The sequence below is a fragment of the Plectropomus leopardus genome, chromosome 5 (assembly GCF_026936395.1).
Source record: "Plectropomus leopardus strain MGB_pleo_1.0 chromosome 5, ASM2693639v1, whole genome shotgun sequence".
NCBI lineage: Eukaryota > Metazoa > Chordata > Actinopteri > Perciformes > Serranidae > Plectropomus > Plectropomus leopardus.
Window position 1 is genome coordinate 32,861,236 of NC_142180.1, and position 15,794 is coordinate 32,877,029.

The 15,794-nt window shown below is 40.5% G+C and overlaps 1 protein-coding gene across 4 annotated transcripts in view; it reads left to right on the forward strand.

Annotated features, from left to right (window-relative positions):
• The window catches only part of fryl (furry homolog, like), a 77,530-nt gene that overhangs the window by 43,503 nt on the left and 18,233 nt on the right, over window positions 1–15,794 (forward strand). For 3 of the 4 annotated variants that reach the window (XM_088077986.1, XM_088077987.1, XM_088077988.1), the window contains 23 exons: window positions 864–1,018; window positions 1,127–1,226; window positions 1,352–1,520; window positions 2,361–2,629; window positions 2,740–2,880; window positions 2,969–3,137; window positions 3,239–3,323; window positions 4,663–4,775; window positions 4,860–5,010; window positions 5,397–5,500; window positions 5,756–5,938; window positions 6,489–6,690; window positions 7,919–8,040; window positions 8,150–8,337; window positions 9,008–9,102; window positions 9,194–9,789; window positions 10,670–10,938; window positions 11,024–11,164; window positions 12,484–12,684; window positions 12,795–12,956; window positions 13,324–13,398; window positions 13,590–13,766; window positions 15,144–15,344. In XM_088077986.1, coding sequence (XP_087934112.1) covers window positions 864–1,018; window positions 1,127–1,226; window positions 1,352–1,520; window positions 2,361–2,629; window positions 2,740–2,880; window positions 2,969–3,137; window positions 3,239–3,323; window positions 4,663–4,775; window positions 4,860–5,010; window positions 5,397–5,500; window positions 5,756–5,938; window positions 6,489–6,690; window positions 7,919–8,040; window positions 8,150–8,337; window positions 9,008–9,102; window positions 9,194–9,789; window positions 10,670–10,938; window positions 11,024–11,164; window positions 12,484–12,684; window positions 12,795–12,956; window positions 13,324–13,398; window positions 13,590–13,766; window positions 15,144–15,344 — 4,068 coding nt within the window. Of the gene's footprint in view, window positions 1–863; window positions 1,019–1,126; window positions 1,227–1,351; window positions 1,521–2,360; window positions 2,630–2,739; window positions 2,881–2,968; window positions 3,138–3,238; window positions 3,324–4,662; window positions 4,776–4,859; window positions 5,011–5,396; window positions 5,501–5,755; window positions 5,939–6,488; window positions 6,691–7,918; window positions 8,041–8,149; window positions 8,338–9,007; window positions 9,103–9,193; window positions 9,790–10,669; window positions 10,939–11,023; window positions 11,165–12,483; window positions 12,685–12,794; window positions 12,957–13,323; window positions 13,435–13,589; window positions 13,767–15,143; window positions 15,345–15,794 lie in introns of all 4 variants that reach the window. The other variant, XM_088077985.1, reaches the window with a different exon arrangement.

The window sequence follows — 15,794 nt, forward strand, 5'->3', positions numbered from 1 at the left end:
GAGCAATTGAATCAGTCTGGCTGTGCTGGAAGACTTCCTCCGGTCAATGTTATACAGCAGAGGTTCAAATACATTGACACTAGCACCACATAGTGGTTGTCACAAGTACTTTAAGATATCAGCGCTTTTCAGAGTGAATCATTCATAAAAAGGCTCACACAATGAAATAGATGATTTACAGAAAGCAATAAGGAATTAAATCACTTTTTAATCCACATAGTATTTAGTTGCTAAATCACGAATATTAGCCTTTGTATTCCTTGTTTTAGAGATATACTCCCTTTTTTTTTTTTTAGTAAATCTGTGAACAGTTGCTTACTATCAAAGTGCCCACAATTTGGGCAGCAGCTAAAAAACAAAAATTAAAATCAGAATTTTCATTGTTATTTTTACTTTTTACTGTTTTTTTACTTTTCATTAAGTTTGACTTTGTTTTACGTATTATTTTTTTTTTAAATTATGTCTCTTTTTTCCTTTGATAATTTCTTAATTTTCTTCTGCAGTAGATTCCTCCAAGGCCTTTTATAATGTGATTTGGTTAAGGGGGTGTAGGTATTGTTATGTATCAATGTGTTTGCTGTTTATTCTCCATGTTAAAATTTTTTTAAAAAGTTGATTACAAAAAGGTAATTCTGTATATAGTATGTGGAATACTTTACGCAGTGATATTTAATGCCTGCAAACTTTTTTGTCATTCATAGTGGCTCCAGTTTTAAAAACAGTGTTTTGCAGTATGATGTCATGCCTACACTAATGTTAATACTGAATACTGATATTAGCTACTGAGAAATAAATGGGCTTGTTTATTGACTGTTGGAAGATGTAAACTTGTGTTTCTAACAGTTTCTGTGTGTCTCTTGTAGGTTCACCAGCTGGGTTGTGAGGCCGTGATGCTGCTGCTGGAGCTGAATCCAGACCAGAGCAACCTCATGTTTTGGGCTGTGGACCGCTGCTACACCGGCTCTCGTCGTGTGGCTGCCGGTTGCTTCAGGGCCATCGCTAATGTCTTTCACAACAGGTACTAAACAAGCCCAGCCTCAGCTTGGCATTTTTGTGGGTTTGTTTGTCCCTTTGGAACCAAAGAATTGCAACTCAATTACTGCTTGTGTGTTATATTTTCTCTTAGGGATTACCAATTTGACACTGTGGTGCTGCTGAACCTGATTCTGTTCAAGGCGGCTGATTCTTCCAGGGACATCTATGAGGTGGCAATGCAGCTGTTACAGGTCCGAATTTTCTTTGCGTCTAAAACTTCACTTTTATACATCTACACATAACATCTACATGCACTTTTTTTAAAAATAAAATACAGTACCCGTGACTGTATGTCTGTGTGTGTGTAAACTAACAGATTCTGGAGCCCAAGCTCTTCCGTTACGCCCACAAATTGGAGATCCTGCGAACGGATGGTATCTTGACTCCTCCCTCTCCGCTGCCACACCTCTACTCTGTGTCTTACTACCAGCTGTCTGAGGAGCTTGCAAGGACTTACCCAGAGCTCACTCTGCCCATCTTCTCAGGTTTGCTACATTATTTGGTACAGCTGCTGCTGGTGAGGCAGCAGGGTGTTTGAAGGTCTTAGTTTTATCTGTCTGTGACGGCAGCGCTCTGCCTTTTGTCGGTGTAAGCAAAACACTGAGATTTTAGACTGCAAATTGTCTGCATGTTATGAATAATGACAGATATAAAAACATCTTGTGCAACAATATTCTGGGGAGTTTTGCTGTTGGATCACGTTGTTTACTTTCTAGTGAACACGATGGAAACAGAGTCAGATACAAGCACAGCAGACTTCAATTTGAACTGCTTTTGACTACTTGATCAGGGAAAATCCACACTCACGTGCTGGCTGGTGTAGCTTTTTAAAATCATGCTAATCAGTGGATTAATCATTGCATGACTGGAATAAACAAGATCACTCCACCTTCCTAAAGCAAAACAGAGCACATGGTCAGGTGTCATAGATGCCATGCCATGCCATACTGTTGGAAAGATGGAAATAATGTTAAAAATTGGCAGACCGTTCCTTTATTGTCTAATAACTAGGAATCATCTTCCTTTTTATTTTTATTTTTATTTGTGACTTTCACAACCACAGTTTCAAAAATACAGAAATGTTTTCCAGCACTTACAGTTATAATCCCTATGTAATACAGATAAAATACAATTTACAGGATAATTGCATTTCTTTTCTTTCCTCTACTTTCCTTTCTTTTTTTCGAATTGTTTTTGTTGAAAAAAGCAAATATATAATACTTCCGTATCCACATATTCTCACTTACTTACAAATAAAACATATGTACACTTAAGCTAGGAATCCTCTTCAACTAACAACCGCCTTCCTACTGTCTCCGCTCCAGAGGTGAGCCAGCGTATCCAGACGGCGCATCCCGGTGGTCGCCAGGTCATGCTGCACTACCTCCTGCCTTGGATGAACAACGTGGAGCTGGTTGATTTCAAACCAACTGCACGGCGACCGGAGGATTGCGGCAGCGGTGAGGATGACGAGGACGTACACGAACGGGAGATCATGATGGTCAACAGCCGGCGCTGGCTCCGTGGAGAGGGCTGGGGCTCCCCTCGTGCAACAACCATGGTGCTCAACAATCTCATGTTCATGACCGCTAAGGTGAGACAGAAAAACCACCGTCTGCGCTCTGTCGTATGTGCAGATTAACAGCAGAACTTTGTAAATCTTTGTTTAAAGAATTCGTTGATGATGAAGTTTTTCTTTTACAGTATGGAGATGAGTTTGCTTGGTCAGAGATTGAGAATGTATGGACCACATTAGCGGACAGCTGGCCAAAGAACCTCAAAATCATTCTGCACTTCCTCATCAGCATGTCAGGAGTCAACAGTGACCCCAGCCTCTTGCCCTATGTGAGTCACGGGATATTTCCATCATCTATTTATTGTATCCCCGTGTGCTGTTTCAACCACTTACTCCTCATGACACGTGTGTCCTCAGGTGAAACGAGTCGTGGTTTACTTGGGCAGAGATAAGACTATGCAGCTGCTGGAGGAGTTGATGTGTGAGCTCGAGTTGACCGATCCTGTTAGCTCAGCTGTCACTCACATGGACAACCCCCCCTACTACCGCATCACCTCCAGTTACAAGATCCCCTCCGTCACCTCAGGTTAACGATCAGTGTTCACAGTTCACGGCTTAGGCCGTGTCTCCACTACCAAATCATGTTTTCGACCCTAGATGGTCAATGTTTCATGTCTGCCCTCACAGGAACAACCTCCAGCAGCAATACCATGGTGCCAGGAAACGACGGTCATCATGACAGCAAAATCAAAGACTCGAACATGGAGGACAGGTACACGATGAAATATGGCACTATTCTGTTAGCGTTTTAACAGAACATATAACTGAAGGTGCAGGACGTATGTGTATGTGGAGGATGTACAGTGTATGGCCACCACTAAGACCTGTAATATCATCATCAACCATCAGAATGGTTGTAGTGATAAACTGGTTTTAACGTATACGGATATATGAGAGACGATACCAATGATTTGCTGTACATTTTCTCTATCGACAGTATTGGAAATGGAATGGAAAATCTCACATTTATTTAAGTTTTTTTCAAAAGGTGAAGTTTTTACACATACTGACATTAAAAAATGGTATTGAGTCTTAATTATAGTCATAAAACATTTTTTCAATTTTCAACCAAAACCTTCTGAGATGGTTTTCATACTGTAAGAATCTCATACCATTACAGCCCTACAGTAAAGACACATAATGTGATTATTGTTGTTATTTTTGGAAATTCAGCAATAGTAGTAAATTACTGAAATGATTTTCCTTAAAAAAAGGAAAGTGGCTCTTATTTGGAATACATTAAAACATTCTGAAAGTTTAGGGCTTCAGACTGCAGGCACATCAGATTTGTTTCTTTAGACAGACTCTCTGCTCTGTTTTTCTAAAGTGATCAGATTTGTGTGTCAAACACCACCAACCTACCTGTGTTGCTGTGGTAGTGATGTAGATGTCAGTAACTACAAAGCTACGCTGGTGACACAGAAGTGTGAGAAATAAATGTCCATCATTTCGCTATCCAATTACATTGTCAAGTCGCAGTGCAGAACTCCTCCGTTGCACCAGACAAACTCCTCCGTAGCGCTCTGGTGGTAGCAGCATGGATTCTGCTCAGTCACTCTGGATCTGATGCGCAAAAGACACTTTGAAATCCGATTTGAACGTCCATAGAATACAGATTGAGAAGCAACTGTAGAAATCTGACTGGAATCGCTTTTCAGACCACCTCCAAATGTCTTGTGGTTTTTTTTTTTGTTTGTTTTTTTTTTACTTTCCAGAATTTCTAGAATCAATATGGGAATGCCAAAAAAATCCTAAACGTATTTGGACTGGTAGTCTTAACAAGGCACGAGACTCAAATCATCTGTTTGTGTGATATAACTACTGTAGAAAAAAAACTGAAATTACAACGGCTACTTAATTATTTATTTAAATTAAATGAGATGAAATACTCTATTTTAGTAACATATCAGAGGCACAGAGCTATGAAGTAAGATACTTTTAATTGAAACATTATGCTGATGCAAAGCATTAGAGTCAAGTTTTTGGCCATGGGCAAAAATAAAATGAAATGCTGGCACTATCCTTTTAAATCAAGCGTGTCTTTTCTGCAGTTACACCCACCTGGACATCTACAGTGGTCTGAACAGCAACCTGAACCGTCAGCACCACCGTCTGGAATCTCGTTACAGCAGCAGCTCCGGAGGCTCCTATGAAGAAGAGAAGAGTAAGGGCAAACTCATTAAAGACCACTAAACTAAACACTACTTAAATTATTTCCCATCAACATTTCTGGTTCTCCCTTCTCCAGGTGACTCCATGCCACTTTACGCTAACTGGCGTTTGAAAGTGATGGATCACAACCGGCCGGAGCCTCTCCCCTTCCCTCCAACAGGAGGCTGCTGGTCTCCTCTTGTGGACTACCTGCCAGAGACAAACACCCCTGGTGTAGCGCTCCACAGGTACACTAAATTTTATCTTTTTAATAATTTATGTGTTTATTTTATTTCCTTTTATTTATGGTTTTATTGCTTTTATTCTTTCCGTTGATGTTGTTTCTGGTCTATTTCTTTGTACTATTTTATGTTGATATTATGCATCCTGCATCTTGTATTATTTGTCCTCTGGTTTTAATTTTATTCTGGCTTTACCCTGGTTTCTTCTAGCTTGTGTTTAGCAGGACTGTTTGGCTTTCCATTGTTATATCGACATCTATGTATCCCATTCCTGCTTCTCTGTAAATGTGCTACATGAGTAAAGTTATTATTATTATTATTATTTTACTCATTCTCTGCATTATTCAGTTGTGTTCTTTGCCTAATGAAACCCATCTCTTGTGTTTTTCCAGATGCAACATTGCAGTCATCCTTCTAACAGACCTAATTGTGGACCATGGGGTCAAAGTAGACTGGAGTGCCTACCTGCACCTCTTGCTACATTCGATTTTTATAGGTAACTCATGTCCTGATTCTTGATATTTTAGATGCTTGTATCTTCCAGGAACAGATTTTGTTTTCTTCTTTTTGTGCCTCATGTTCGTGCCTTAATAACCCGATCTTTTGTACCAAATAAGCAAATTCAAAAGGAAACTATTTAAAAGGTACACAAAGAAGAACCCAGTGGAGGAGTGACTTCTGATTTCATACTTAATTATTCTTCTACTCGCTCAAGTCTTATCTTGCTCCCTGTCCTTGTGTCTTCTTCCAGGGTTTGATCACCAGCACCCAGAGGTGTACGAGCACTGCAAACGTCTGCTGCTTCACCTGCTCGTCGTCCAGGGAGGGAATAGCAGCGTTCAGTCTGTGGCTATGGTGCTGTTACGCAACCGAGACTACAATGATCCAAGGGTCCTGACTGTGAAGCCAGTAGTTCCAGAGATCAACCTCACAGGTCAGTTCTGCTTTCGAGCTCAGAACCAGAAAAGACGAGGACATCAAAGTATTGTTCAAGTAGGATTTTGAACTGATTTCCTACCAGCTTTGGTAATACTTCTTTGTCTGTAGAGGAAGTAACTAGAAATATTGCTCATACTTGTGTTGTACTGCCTGAGCAGATCACAGGGTGGCAGCAAAGATCAAGCCCTAAACAGGAAGGTTTCCTTGTTACAGAATGTCAAGTGTGTGTTTATTGTTTATAAATTTTAAACACAGATGAAAAAACAAACTTAGTCATGATAAGTTAGACCTGTGTTTATGCTTGTAACAAGAAACATTTTTAAAATATTTTATTGTTAAAATATAATTAAAAAGTATGCTCTTATTTTTTATGAATTTTAAATATGCTTTTATTTTGGTTGTGTTTATCTGCTTTGTTTATATTATTGCTTTTATCTTGTAGCACTTTGAGATTTGTTCCAAATGTGAAGTGCATTACAAAAAATGCCTTTAAAGCACACCATACAGCTCAGTGTGTAAAATGCAAATGTCTGTTGTTCCTACAGGAGTACAGGAGCTTTTGCCAGACTGTCAGCCGTCACCAATGACAGACTCCGGCCTCAGCTCGAGCTCCACGTCGTCCAGTATAAGTCTTGGGACAGGGGGAAGTGCTCTGTCCCACCTCTCCCCCTCACTCCTCAGTGAGGTAGATGCCACTGCTGAACAGGACGAGAAAGTTAAAGCTCTCATTGAGTTCATTACCTCAAGGTGAGACGATCTCGTTTTATTAAAACAAGTATCTTCCAGAACAAAAATTACACATTCACCATTTAGCTACTATTACCGGATTTCCACTGCGTGATAAGGCATGGCTGTCCTCAAGTCAACCTGCTCTTGTTTGGATTCCCATTAGACAAAGTTATAGATGGTACCTGGTATTTTTTTGCTCCACCTTGGTGGAGAATTCAGGTGAGCTGAGACAATACTAGAAAGTGGATTTAAACGTTGTAGAGCACCATTCGGTCAGAGAGAATTCTCATTATTTCAACATAGAACAACTTGCAAAAACCTGCAATTTAAAAATAGCCAAGATACAGTCAACAGCAACTGCAGTTGATTTTTTTTAATTAACTTTTTTTTTTTAAATAATGGAACATGGAAAACTATCAAAAACAAACTAATAAATAGTACACAACAATATTTCCCTCCTCCAACCCCAGGAAGCAACTCAGTCCACATTTCAACAGGTCGTAGTGGATCTACTGGAAAAAAAAAAGATTATGAGGAAAAAAAAATGAGACATAAAAAGACTAAAAGAAAAATATCTAACTTGAAAAAACTAAAAATAACAGTAAATGCTTTGATAGTAACTAAAATAAGCAGTAATTTTTAGGTTACTTGACCCAAACGGTCAAGTAACAGCAGCTTGAAAAACGGCAGCTTGCAAAGCTATGCTGTACATTACATACATTATGCTGAACAATTGACAAAGTGCAGAAGTTGCAAGTGCTGCGTTGAAGATACTGTCACAGCAGTTTCACATGCTGTTGGTATGGCAATCAGTTGTGATTTCTCACCTACACTGATGGGCTAACACCTGCAGTGGAAAACAAAAAAAGAAAACAAACAAAGTACTTTGAGTTGAGTTTAGCCAAATTATGCAGTGGAAATGAGGCATATTGCTACCACTTCTTGTGACTATCTAACTTGGCTCAGTGTATAACTACATAAATAGTATGTATCGTGTTTGAATCATACTGATGTATGAACACTTCTGCACCATGTTCTTCATTCTGTTTCATTATTTGCTTTCATGCTTCCAGCAGTGTCTGAAAGGGCTGGGTATTTTTACACTGCATGGTTTTGATTTTCGGGTTGGTGTCATATTGGCTCCTTCTGCCTGGTGTGATAACATCAGCCAATATTTTGTGGTGCGGTGTAATTTTGTAGCTTTAAAATGTCATGTTGTCTGATGTGTGTCTTGCTCGCCTTGTAGAAAGCGAGGCCCCCTCTGGAACCACGAGGATGTATCGCCCAAGAACCCCAACATCAAGAGCGCCGACCAGCTGAGCGTTTTTGTCAGACATGTCGTGACCGTTTTCAAACACTCCCAGTCAGGTTTGTGTGGTCCATAGCTGCTTGTTTATTTTCCGATCTTCATTTTGGAATACAGATATAATTTCGACAGCTTTTATCGTATTAACTTGTGTGTGCGCATCCCTTTCAGGTTTCCAGCTTGAGTCATTGCTGAGTGAAGTAGCACTACAAACAGCTCTGTCTTGCTCTTCTCGCCACTATGCTGGTCGCTCATTCCAGATTTTCAGGGCACTCAAGCAACCTCTGACTCTGGCCACACTGTCTGACATCCTCTCTCGGCTGGTGGAGACTGTAGGAGACCCAGGAGAGGAGGCTCAGGTGAGATCACCATTGGTTCCAATCATTGGTTTAAATCCCTTTAGTATTGCTCAACCAGTAGAAAATGACTCATGATTGCATTTAAAGCTGATCCATATCTTCTGAAATAAATAGATACATCTGTTAGTGCTGGTTTCAGTCCAAAACTGCAACATTTGTGAAGGTGGAATGTGTCCTGGAAAAACACCTATTGTATATAAATCAAAATCACAATGACAATGAAGTACAATTGCAATGTTGTTTAAAAAGCTAATTCAGATTTTTAAAATTGGGGTTGAATGAGGTACTTATCCAAAGTCAGTTTGTCAATGACCGTAGACGGCGATCAGCAAGCCCCCAGTTTGGAGAAGCAGACAGGAGTTTCTCCATAGAAGAAAAGCAATGTCCTGCTGTGGATTAGCTGCCTAAAAGAATCAATATCAGTTAAAGCGTACTCTATATTTTGACTATTATCATCACATCACCTTGCCGTCAAAGAGCCCTTTGAACTGTCAGAAACCTGACATTTTAAAGCTGGAACTGTAGTTAAGTGCCTCATACAACCCAACTTTAAAATATAAAAACTCTCCCTTTAAAGATTCAGATGCGTGTGAGACATTTAACACCCTGGTATCCAGAGTCATGTTTTTTTCTTTCTGAGAGGCTGATCTCAAATGTTTTTTCTCCTCAGGGCTTTGTCATTGAACTACTCTTGACACTGGAGTCGGGCATTGACACGCTAGCAGACACAGTCAAAAACTATGACCTCCTCACTGCCTTAGCGCAGTAAGTCCACCCACTGATAAACTCTTTATTTCACCAAGTTTGTCTTATCCACGTTAGTTATTTACAAATTGATTTGACATTGTCTTTACAGAACCTCTGCCCGTGATCACTTGTTGGGGCCGAAGTTTGCTGCCAACAGGAAAAGCACAGGCCAGCTGAACCTGAACAGCGGTGGCCTGTTCCACTATGCTCATACTCGTAGCAACTCCCTCCGTGCCAGCCTGATGGGCGAACGAAAAGCCGACAGACGGAGGAGTAACACCTTAGATATTGCTGACCGACTTGGTGGTAGCCATGGAAACCTGGCACGCACACGGAGCTTATCATCTCTAGGTGGAGGAGGGGGTCCAGGAGGGGACGCCATCCCCCCCGTGGACCCTTCAAATCTGATGGCCACCGTGTTCTGGATCGCTGCCTCGTTGCTCGAGTCGGACTACGAGTTTGAGTACCTGCTGGCCCTGCGGCTGCTCAACAAGCTGCTGGGCCAGCTGCCTCTGGATCGTGTGGACAGCCGGGAACGTCTGGAAAAGGTCCAGGCCAAGCTAAAGTGGTACAGCTTCCCCGGCCTGCTGCAGCTCTTCCTGAAGGGCTTCACCTCCGCTTCGACTCAGGAGCTCACCATCCACCTGCTCAGCAAGCTCATCAGCGTCTCCAGACATACGCTGGTAGACCCGTCACAAGTGGCAGGTGAGTGTGTGGGACTGAGAATAACATGCATGCTGCTGACTTGATCATGGATTTGAATTTGTCGCTTTAGGAAATTAAATTTGCGGAAATTTGGGAGAAGTGGAGGTGTTTTTTTTTTCTCAAGGACACTCTTCTTTTGTAATTTTTTGAAAATCTTATCAAATCACTTATGGTGTTCTAGTGTTCTATTTTTTAATACTATAATTATATATTAGAACGCTGAAAAGCTTGACCACTTTTTAAAAGTATGACGCTAAAGATGACCGTGGGAACTGTTGCTGTGAAGTGATTCCAAATTAAGGAAAAACAATGTTTCTATAATTTGAAACATTGTGCTTTCAAGTTCATCATAATGCACATTCATTTATTGTAATTTGTTTATTAGGAAAAGAATAAATCTGAATCTAAGATTTGAGTAACTTTGATACCAGCGCAGTTGAGCAAAGACTTTTCTTTTTTTTTTTTTTTATTGTAAAGCTTCAACACTAATCAATTAATTGATAATTCGATTGACAGGAAATTAATCAGCACCTGGTTTGATTTTTCAAGCAAAAATGCAAAGAATGTGAAATTTCGAGGTTCTCAAATCTTGAGAATTTGCTGCATAAGTTGGTCTTGCATTATAAGTAAAATTATATCTTTCGGTTTGGATATGATGAAGTCACTTTTAGCTCTGTATCATTGATAAATTGATCACTATTCAAGAAAAGACAGTTCAGTAACGGATATATTTGTTTGCTGCAACCCAATTTATTACATTCAGTGCTCAGTTCCATGCTAACGTGTGCCATCACTTGTATTGATACCAGTAATTGCTTCAGACTTTGTTGGTCATTATGTGACTCTTTGTGTCCACTGTCTTCCTGTGTCGTGTCTGCAGGTTTTCCTTTGAACATCTTGTGCCTCCTACCACATCTCATCCAGCACTTTGACAGCCCCACTCCTTTCTGTAAGGAGACGGCTGATAAGATAGCCAAGTTGTGCGCCGAGGAGAAGTCAGCCACCCTCTCCAACCTGGCCCACATGATGAGCCTGTACAGCACGCACAGCTACTCTCGCGACTGCACCAACTGGATCAACGTGGTCTGTCGCTATCTCCACGATGCCTTCGCTGAGATAACCTTGAACCTGGTCACTTACTTGGCTGAGGTAAGCAAGATGAAGATCGAACTTGTTGCTTTTGATCACGTAGGATAAGATCAAACTGGTAATGTGTCCGTTCTGTCTCTCTCAGTTGCTGGAGAAGGGCCTTCCCAGCATGCAACAGTCCTTGTTGCAGATCATCTACAGCCTGCTGAGTCATATCGACCTATCAGCAGCCCCCGTCAAACAGTTCAACCTGGAGATCATGAAGATCATTGGCAAATATGTTCAGGTGAGCCTCCACTGCACTTCATGTGTGGTTTTGATCAAGTATCACAATCGACACAGTGCGAGTTACTCGTTATCAGTTATTCCTATGATTTAATTAATGGCTTATCAGGTCAAGTAATTTACTTATTTAGTACATTTTGAATTATTTAAGGTCAAGTGTGTGGGATATATGGGGATATATTTGTAGTAATGAAATGTAATGTTGTAAATATGTATTCTTCAGTGTATGATCACCTGAAAATAAGTATTTTTGTTACCTTTTATATCAACATAGCGAGCAAGTCCTCATTTTTTAAAGGTAAAATTGCTTTATTCTGTGTTTGTACTGGTTTAATCCACTGGTCCATTTGTTCTGGAGAGAAAGAGACCTCTGCAGATAATTTACCTCTCATGAAAACCTCCTGAACGTCTGAAAATTAAGTTATCAGAGAAAATGGGTGAGCAGAAAACAGCATGTTGTGGGAGAGCCACCTGTCTCAAACATGCCAAACATTGATTCTTAATGTTAAACTGCTTTATTTGGTGTTTTTTTTAACCGTTTAAATCACCTGGCCCATTTGATTTGGAGAGGAAGAGACTTCTGCTGATAATTCCTGAACAATGAACACTGAAAAAATGTTATAATCCCCACCAATATTTGCTACTAAATCCCCCTAATTCTTACAATCTGAACCTTGAATTTGTTATATTACTGACTACATTATTTTCTGCATGTAGCAGCACCAAGACTTGAGTGGAATTGGTGGACAAAAACGTCACCCATGCACCACGTAGTTGCAGTTTGCTGTATGTCCAGTGATAGTATGTATTTTCACATACAGCCTGATGTATGTAATACATATCTTACAGGGTTGTTCTTTAGCGTCCTCTTTGATGCAGCTACAGCTCTTTATGGAAGCCTTTTACCAGCCTTGACTCAGGGAACTATATGCTTCTCACTCACTGCATCGTACAGCTGCTGTACCATTATTGCCTCAGGCTGATTCTGTACTGGCTCACTACTAGTATTGCCTTTTGTAGAAAACATTATGTTTGTGCGTATACAATAAACCCCTGCATGTGCATCAGCGTGCACTCTGAGTTGTGTTTCTTTGACATCCTTTTAAGGTCCGCTGACATTAACATAGGCCATACTTTGTAGAAAATGGTTCAAAATACAAATGGCCTCAGAGATAAAGTCTATAGCTGCTGTGTGGGTTGGAGATGGTTTGGCCCTCTAAACAAAAATATGTCCATTCACATTCATATATTCACCAGAAACTCCTACACATTCTGATTTCTCACAATGGGATCGTTATATGTCTGTGTTTGTTTTTGCAGAGCCCACATTGGAAAGAGGCTCAAAACATTCTGAAGTTGGTGGTTTCCCGCTCGGCCAGCCTTGTCGTTCCAGACGATGTGCAGCGCTCTTATAGCACAGAGTCATGCGGCTCTCCAGAAATCGCCTTTACACGCATTTTTAACAACTCTTCAAAGGAGCTGCCGGGCAAAACTCTGGATTTCCACTTTGACATCTCAGAGGTTAGTGTCCTCTCACTGCAGTTGTTTTTACACTCCATTTTACTGTGTTTTTGATCAAAGGGTATGCTCTGTAGTATTTAATCTCTAACTGGCTTTATTTGACTCTATAGACGCCAATTATAGGGCATAAATATGGTGACCAGCGTACTGCAGCAGGCCGGAACGGAAAGCCGCAGGTGATTGCTGTAACTAGGAGCACCTCCTCCACATCATCCGGCTCCAACTCCAACGGTCTGGTGCCAGTAAGCTGGAAGAGGCCTCAACTCTCTCAGGTACGGACTCGAACAGACACATGACATCCGACATCTTTAATTCATCCAGGCAGGATTAGATAGGTTTACTTCCAAAATAAACACAAATTCAACAGAATTTTCAGAACATCTGCAAAAGAAATACAAATTTCTGTTTGTTTCCATTCGTTATGCAAATATTAGGAGTTGGTTCATTGAAAAAAAAGAGCAAAACCTTTGCAAAAGAGGAGGGTGCAGCAAAATTATGTAATTAAACAGGCAGAGAGTAACACACCTACTGACTGATGGCAAATAATTGTTGTGTTTTTGCTTTTTCTTTCTTAGTGTTGCTTATGGACCTGGTAACATATGTTGAAGTTTTCTCATCGTGATCATGTTTTTGTTTCAGAGACGAACCAGAGAGAGGCTGATGAATGTCCTGTCTTTATGTGGCCCGGAGTCTGGCATTCCCAAAAATCCATCTGTAAGACTCCTCTCCTACTCTAAAGCCTCTGACAAGGTCTCTGTAAAATCACTGTTCAGGATACCGCTGTGGTTAATATACTGTTTTGCTGTTTTTGATTTTGATTGATTTATTTTTTGTTTGAATGGTCATGCAGCAGTTGTATTTTACTACTTGACAACAAAGAGTCTCTTTCCTTCCTTTTTATGCAGGTGGTATTCTCATCCAATGAGGATCTGGACTCCTCAGACCAGCAGACCAGTCTCATACCCACAGTGGAGGAGGTGGTCAGAGAAGAGGAGGTGCAGGGAGAGGACACGGGCAGCGAGCAGCAGTTTGGTGTCTTTAAGGACTTTGACTTCTTAGATGTGGAGTTGGAGGATGCTGAGGTGAGAAATTGGAGTAAACTTGACGCACACAACTTGTTTGTGTGCGTCAAGGTGAAGTAGTCGTATATGAATAAAAATACGTCCATTTTTTTTATTTTGAAAAGATATTCAACTGAAAGACATATGTAGGGGCTGATAGTTAGTGTACTGACAGTATAATTGTTTACATAAGTCATCTTTAAAAGACCACAATTTTTAAATCCACTTAAATGGAGTGCAGCTGCACACAGTTTTTCACTTTCATTCAAATACTTGCAGTTCAGTTACCTTTCATCTCTATTTTTGACCGTATTGTATTTAATTGTGTTGTTCCTGATTAACAACATTAATATTTTGTTTGTCCAACTTGAGTCCTGTTTGTCGTGACTGCTTTGGTAGAAACATGTCTTTATTAACTGTCTCAAGTCTACTAACATACTTGTTCATTCTCTTCTCTTGCCACAAGGAGCTGCAGGTAAGTCTGTGGGCCACAAAGCTTTTTAGAGATACTGTTCTCTGCAGTGCTCTGGTGTCTCCCTGTGTCGTCACCAAATAAAGTGCTGTAGTGCTCTTTGATTTGACATTGTGGCTACTATGGTTGTGAACTCTTTTCTTTTATAGTTTTAGATCATTGCATCATTCACAATCCCAAAAATGTGGAGGAGAATAATCTCACTCACTCATACATTCATGTATTTGTTTGTTTTTTTATTTCATTTGTGGAATGTTAAAGGGGGCTATTATGCTTTTCCTTGTTTTCTGTCATATTTTACAATGTTTTATGTTTACATCAGAGGTGGCCAAAGTTTTCAATAATAAGGTAAACATGTGAAGTCAGCAAAAATCTCAGGCCCAAATATTCTGTTTCCAATGTTTTTGAGACAAGCTGACTTCAGCCAGTGATGGATTTCTTTATATGGTTAGCTGCTCCAGGCTCATTACATACACTGCTACATGTAGCTACATGCTATTGTCAGGGAAATATGTAAATCTAGGTTGCCAATTTTGATTATTTCTCCCCAATTTTGGATCATATTCATGCCTAAACATGTCTGGTTTTGAGAATTTTGGTTTATAAGCTTTTATTGGTAAGTTTTCAGGGTATAAAATGCTGCAATGACAATGCAGAGACACCAAGATATGGAAGAGACGGAAACTGAGAAATGTAAGAAGCGGAAATGCTGACCAATTAGAGCAGACTGGGCTTTTTTGGGGAGGAAGACTGAGAGAGACAGGCTCTAAAAACATCGCATTGACCTGAAAATAAGCATAATAGCTCCTTTTTAATATATATATTATGTGTTTGTCTTGTAATTTGTGTTCTTGATTTACAAAACACCCAACACCCTATTACTGTGTGCATTTTGTCTCACTGCTGTTGTCTTGGTTGTCCTGCAGGGGGAGAGCATGGACAACTTCAACTGGGGGGTGCGTCGTCGCTCCCTGGAGAGCATGGACAAAGGGGACACGCCGTCTTTGCAGGAGTGTCAGTACACTGGCAGCACGCCAAGCCTCAACCTCACCAACCACGAGGACACGGATGAATCGTCTGAGGAGGAGGTACTGAGCGCTAGCCAGATTCTCACCCGCTCTGGCCTTGTAAGTCTCACTCTAGTTAGGGTCCCCCCCTCCAAATCCAACCCACCATGCTCCTCACACAGCCCGCTGGCATGGTGTGCGTGTGTGTGTGTGCGTACTGAGCTGGACCTGCTGCCAGGGTGGACAGGGGCTAGATGCTTGCTTCTTCGCTGGTGGTAGATGCCCCCTTCAAACCTTCAGCCCAGTCCCTCTTCCTCTGACTGCTAGAATAATGCTATTATTCTTTCCCATATTTGTTTTGTTTTTTCCGATAGGTAAGTACAGTTTAGGAAAACACAAGTAAATCAGTTCACATTCACTCAACGTAAATCACTGATAATTGATCATTTTATCAACCAGAGATGATTTACATTTTTAGAATTGAATAAAATTCCTAAAATGTAATACAAATATAAAATATGACAGGTGTTAGTATTCAGAATAACAGCACGTTTCTTTGCATTTATGCCC